The sequence below is a fragment of the Glossina fuscipes genome, unplaced genomic scaffold (assembly GCF_014805625.2).
Source record: "Glossina fuscipes isolate IAEA_lab_2018 unplaced genomic scaffold, Yale_Gfus_2 28, whole genome shotgun sequence".
Taxonomy (NCBI): domain Eukaryota; kingdom Metazoa; phylum Arthropoda; class Insecta; order Diptera; family Glossinidae; genus Glossina; species Glossina fuscipes.
In genome coordinates this window covers 11995278-12001447 of record NW_023998423.1, presented here as the reverse complement: position 1 = coordinate 12001447, position 6170 = coordinate 11995278, and the positions used below count along the sequence as shown (strand labels likewise).

Below are 6170 nucleotides of genomic sequence, written 5' to 3'. Positions count from 1 at the left end.
AAGTGAACATAGAGATGTAAGTAAATTATCGAATTTGCAATTAACATTAAAATCTTTATAACTAGTTTTTATCGAGTTGTTTCGAGACACAGGTCGGCCTCATGTCCGCTCAACGCTCGCTTTGATGATAATACACTTACTTATTCCGTGAGATTCTATTGGGATTTAGGTAAAGTCATTTTGCTCTTAATTGAAAAATACAACCTACCTATGAGACGAATGATCTTCAAGGACATATGTTTCCCTTAGAAAGATCTCCCTGTCTCTTTTATGATATATTAATCCTTTTACACTCAAGTAAAGCGATTTTTTTTAATTTTAAATATTGTGCTGGGTTTTTATTTGTTTGCGTGATCCTTAATATCTAACTTTGCTGGAATTATTTATTTTTTTACAGTTTTAATGAAACATTCTGTATGACCCTCTGTTTAAACTTTTAAACCCTTTTTTTGTATGAACCTATAGGACTTTGTTTATACTGGTTCCGATAAATTAAATTTACATCGGTGGCATTGGCATACCCTCGGGTGGGGACGGAGGAGCTGGCATCTGACGTTTAGTCTAGAAAAGCGATAACATTTTGTAAGAATTCTTCAAAAAAACTTAAATAATTATTCACTTACACGCATCATGCCGGATCCTTTGTCCTCGCTCTGCAAACGTAATTAAAAAGTACGAAGAAAATGGTAGTTAATTATGCTTTTTTAATCAATAAATGTTTCTTACCATATCAGCATTAAATTTGCGACTAGGTGGTTGTTCGGGTGGTGCCTGGCGACGAGTCTAATAAAAATTGGAGGAAAAAAAAAACAATATTTTTATTATTAATAAATCAATTCTTTTTTTTACTTTTTGAATAATCTCAACTCACCCTGGTTTGTTGTTGATTAGCCTGTTTTAACACAGATTGTACAGAGAGAAAAAAAAAATTAAAATCATTTGAATTTTGAGAAAACTTGAAAAATGATTTCTTTACAACTTACCTTAGGTCCTTGAGCGGAATCATCACTTTGCTGTTAGAAATAAAGAAACAAACCATACCGATATTATCAGAATTATGTATAGATGTAAACCAAAATTTTTTTTACTTACCGCGTTTTGTGGAGAGGCCATCTTGGATTCGCTCTGAAATAGAAAATAATTTAAAATATATGATTTCATAAAGTCATAGTAACATAAAAAGTTACATACTTCCGGCTGCTGTGGCTGAGGATCTGCAGCAGCTTCACGACGTTTCCTGGTAACTTCTGGCGGCTGCAATTAAACGAAGATAATCCTATGAACATTTGCAATAAACTCAGAGTAGTTTAACTTTTTCACTAGTTTCGCTGATTACATCTATCAGCAGACGTTGCTATTAGATGCTTGCAAAATATAGCCTCGTTTTCCTCACCCAGCTTATTACGTTATTTTACTCAATGCTTTTCCAATAGAGGACATGGTTTTATTATAGAGGACATATTATAGAGAGAGGAACGGTGAAGCAGACTGTTGCGTATTTTTATATATATACGTGATAACACTTGGACCGGCGCAAAAAGCCGTAGCAGATAGATGGTTTAAAAGGCGAGTAAAGCGGGAAGATAACCATCCGTAGCTATAGCGTATCATGAAGTGCATGGGAAACTTCAAAAGGAGGAAGAAGGAGTTGTTTGATAAACCGCCTTTATCTTTTAAGAACCCGTAGGTGCTATGCATAAACCGAGTCCAGGAGGTACGCATGCTTGTCACCGCTCGAATTCTGAATACTTTGGTGTACACAGTCGACTTCTTCTGTTGGCATAAGTCAATTGTACACTAATTTTGAGCAGATGTACGCGTTGGAAACTGTGCGGTTGTTGCCTGCAGGGCGACAATTCTTATGTTGGTTTAAAGAACCTTTTTATGGCTGTTTGCAACATTTAGACTACAGGTTCTGTCCAGAGGACAATCAACTTAAATGTATGGCTCTTGGCATATGAAATCGAGTGTTTACCCTTCTTAAGAGCAATGCTCTAATATCAAAAAGTTTTATGCAAGTCTTTCGAAAACACAATATCTTGCAGAGTTCTTATCAAAAATACGCACAAGCCATTCTGCAAATAATTTTGTGCTCCTCATAACTAGCATAAGCTGAGTTCATTTCACAATAAAAATATATCACAAAGCACTTACATGGGGTTCTTCGTCTGCATGAAGTTCAGGAACGTCACTCCTCATTCTATGAGAAAATTCAGCCATCTGAAAAGACGATAGCAATTTGAAAATGTTTACTATTTTCCTTTGCGATTTCCTTGAAAAGCTTCTGTAATTCTCTCTTTAAAATTCAAATTTTTTTTATTTCATTTCAAGCACTTCTTACTTACTTTCGAATGCAAGGAGTTCGCGTTAACTGAAGACTGTCGACCGTTGTAAGTCAACGCAATCAGCATAAACAAAGTTATAAAACCAAACACTTTTATTAAATGCTGCATGATTTTCGTTGAAATACTATCACTACCGATAGTTATGCCACTTGGAAATTTTTCAATTAAAAAAAAGATTTCAATTTCAAAATTTGAATAATTGCCCAAAAATTATTTCGCGTATGAAATTGTATATCACACTAGAGACTTGAATAATAGAAAACGACTGATGATGCCCGCCAGTAAGGGTTCGCCATTTATACATGAACGAATTTTGAAAAAAAAGCAAATTCGAAATAATTGAAAAATTCCCGCTTGAATTGCATTGATTTTTGATAACACAGAAAAAAAAAACAAAGGATTAATTTTTGGAAAATTAAAAAAAAAAAAAAAAAAATTAAGTATAATTAAATTGTTAAAAACAATATTTTCTATTTAATTGCGTTTAGTTAATCATTTATCTTTAACATGCACGCTATTGAAGTAAACATTTTTTGGGAAAATTTTCCATTGCATGTTGAACGGGTTAGAGAAGGTTAAACAAGACCGAAGATAGACTGGTGCGATTAGCATACTCGATGTATAATTTCTATGAAATTTTTTTATGTACAATCTAATGGAGAAAGGCGGAAGGAAAGCTCTATCTTAATTGCGAATCTAGTGAGTTAATGGAAATCTTTGCTTCAACTATTATTTATCGATTCTTACTGTCGCAATCTCGTAGAAAGTTAGAAGAGTCTTTTCCTTTAAAGTTAACTCGAACGTAGTCTTTTAAGAGAAATATTTAAAAGGTAACATTTTATGTACTCTGTCAAAGAAGTACAGGGAATGAAATATAAAAATATACATTTTGAACGAAATGAACACAAGACTCGGCTGCGGATTAACTCGTTCACAATAGCTCTTTATTTTTACAGTTACCGTTAGAAGCCCAATTGGTCCAGTCATTCCATGTTTGTTGCATCAATTCATTATGCCAAAGTAATATCGCTCAATGATTTTTGCCATAGAATTTTGACAATAGGGTATTTTTTTCATATAAGCACTTCTCCAAAATTTGGCATACTGTCCACCTAATCTTGCGCTTGGTCCGAAAACGAAACCAAGCCAGCAAACCAAACTATGTCAAAATACCCCACAAATTTCATGATGCATGCAATTTCGAACAGACGGACAGACAGGCAGAAGGGTAAGGAGGCAAACATACGGCCAGACAGGTACCTAAACTTAATTCAATTGACCGAAATAAAGTTTGAATCGATCGGTATAAACAAAGGTGTCCTTTGGGGTATTGCGCGCATATGCCCCGTACCATAAACAGAGATTTTGGTCAAGATCTATATCCGCAAAAAGATGACAATAACGATAATATTATATATTATATAGTAACTATAGCATATAGGCGATTTAGACCAACCCAGAAGAGACGAAAATTGGTCAAGAAAATACTAACCCGCATGTGAAAGGCAAGAGTCCATAGATAATTTATTTATTTATTCATTTCCTAATGCATATGTAAACTTGGCCTAAGGCTCAATGTCATGAAATTAATATATCTACTTGTTACTGTCGACGACTCCTTATTTGCTTATACGTATATATACGACATGTGTTTGAAAAACACATGCAACTGCAAAATCGACAAAAAAAGCTTGCAAATCTGGATCGTCGTTAAGGTCATTCAACAGCTCCTAAACGATGATCATACCACGACTCTTTTAATCCAAATTTTGCAATTGCGGGACAAACTACGCTGCGCTGCCACTTCACTTCACTTCATACCAAAAACATTTGAACAAATTGCATAGCAAGAGTCAAACGATGTGCCGACATCCTTAGCAACTTCTCTGACATTGAGCTTCGCCGATTCTTCATTATAGTTTTCATCATTGCAGCAAAGTTTTCATCGGATGTTGACGTGCTGAGACGTGCAGGGCGAGCATCGTTATTAACATCTTCTCGGCCTTCCGCGACTTGTACTACTTGTACTACTTATAAATATTTTTTGTACCCATCGCCGAAGGATGACGGGTATATACATTTTGTCCAAACGTTTGCAACGTCCAGAAGAAACTTTCAGAGACTCCGCAAAGTATATGTATTCTTGATCAGTATCAAATTGTAAATCGATTTAAGCATGCCCGGCTGTGTGTCTGCTCATCTGTGTAATGTCATCCTTAAACACTCAGAAACATGAATCTATCGACTTCAAATTTGGCAGAAACATTTGAAATTCCTGCACGCAGGCCGGTATTGAAACTGGTCCAAATCTGTCAAAGGGCGCTCCTTCAGTAGTACTCAAAGTGAGAATATCTGTTTTTCAAGAGGAATAAAAAATTGGTTTAAATAATAGTAAATAAATGTATAAGAATTTCAACCTATAATTCTATGGGCGATGGTGTAACACCTGTACAAAAATGGAAAAACATGGACTTTGCCTATCCGATATAAAAATTTAATCTTTTTTTCAATGCAATAAATTCTTAGTCAGTTTCAAATTTGGAATGTACCTAAGTGCCTGTCTGTCCATCCGTCCATCTGCACAGCTGTGTAATATTTGTGGTAAACATTCTCTCGTTAGCGAAAATAAAGATATCACCTACAAATTAGCAAAAGCATTGGGAATTGACTTAAAATTTTCGAAGAACACACGTACGACGCCCACTCGCCTATGCGACAAAAACGTTTATTTTCAAAATAAAAAACGCACTCGTATCCACTCCATATTAGAGAGTTTAGTTCTCTTACTTTTTTGGTCTTTTTTTTGGACGATGGGTATAAAAGATTCAGTCACGACGGAATCTAATTTTCTTACCTGGGGCACTCTGTTTGATTTTTCACAAAAACTTTATTTATTAGAGTTTTTGATTCATTTTTTTGATAGGAAAATATGGCCAACGTTTACATCTGCGAAAAGGAAAACGACTGACAACGTCTACGTACTTTGGAGACATCTGTGCTAACAAAAAAGAAGAAATTCGAGAGTTGAATGCCTTCGAAATTCGAGAAGTCACGACTTTTTTTTTAACACATCTCGTGTATAAATCTGTGTATGTATATGATGGATAGATATATTATCGTTAAGTGAAATGCGGTTTTACGGCTTTATCCAGATATATATGAGATTCGGTGCAACCGGTCAAACGCGGGGTTTTGGAATAGCGCAAATTTTATTCACAAAATTTAAAAAATCTTCTTATAAAGAAATCATTTATGGGAATTGCAATATGCAATGTTCCAACACTTCTTTTGAACTTCTCTTGTCGAACGTCGCGATTGAACATGCTTTGCATTAAGTACAAATGCTCTGCTCATACACGTTTTGAACACAACTCATCAATACTAGATTTCATTCTCAAAATTTTTGCTAAGCGGTTTACTCGCTGAATCTCCTGTGAATTGTTGTTAACATTTTAATGAAACGCTAGTCGCATAAGGTCTCTTTGCTTTGAGTTATCTATTTTTCGTTTAATTGCTTTCTCAACATTTGAAGAGCTTTTGCGTTGCTTTAGAATTGCAAGTTTGTAATCTTCATGTCGACTTAGTTTATCAACTACAATTTTTTTTCTTTTTTTTAAAAAAAGCCCTACTTTAATATATATCCTGTATATATAGCCAAAACCGAGACTTGAATTAGTTTTAAATGAAATGAATAGATGCACAACATTTACATGAAATCTCAAGAATCCAGTCGGTCAGTGTACCTACATACGTGAATTCACAATATGACGATGCGAAGGGAAGGCTTAATTACGCGGGCAGACAATACAATTGACATACCGTTCG

The 6170-nt window shown here is 34.8% G+C and overlaps 1 protein-coding gene across 1 annotated transcript; it reads right to left on the bottom strand.

Moving 5' to 3' along the window:
• Window positions 1-373: 373 nt before the first annotated feature.
• On the bottom strand, window positions 374-2612 carry LOC119636765. Its single transcript, XM_038032363.1, has 9 exons — window positions 2346-2612; window positions 2155-2220; window positions 1192-1254; window positions 1093-1125; window positions 984-1013; window positions 872-892; window positions 727-783; window positions 624-653; window positions 374-561 (listed from the first exon to the last, which is right to left on the bottom strand). The coding sequence occupies exons 1-9, from the start codon at window positions 2451-2453 to the stop codon at window positions 499-501; spliced, it is 471 nt and encodes a 156-aa protein (XP_037888291.1). The 5' UTR covers window positions 2454-2612; the 3' UTR covers window positions 374-498.
• Between the last annotated feature and the right edge of the window lie 3558 nt (window positions 2613-6170).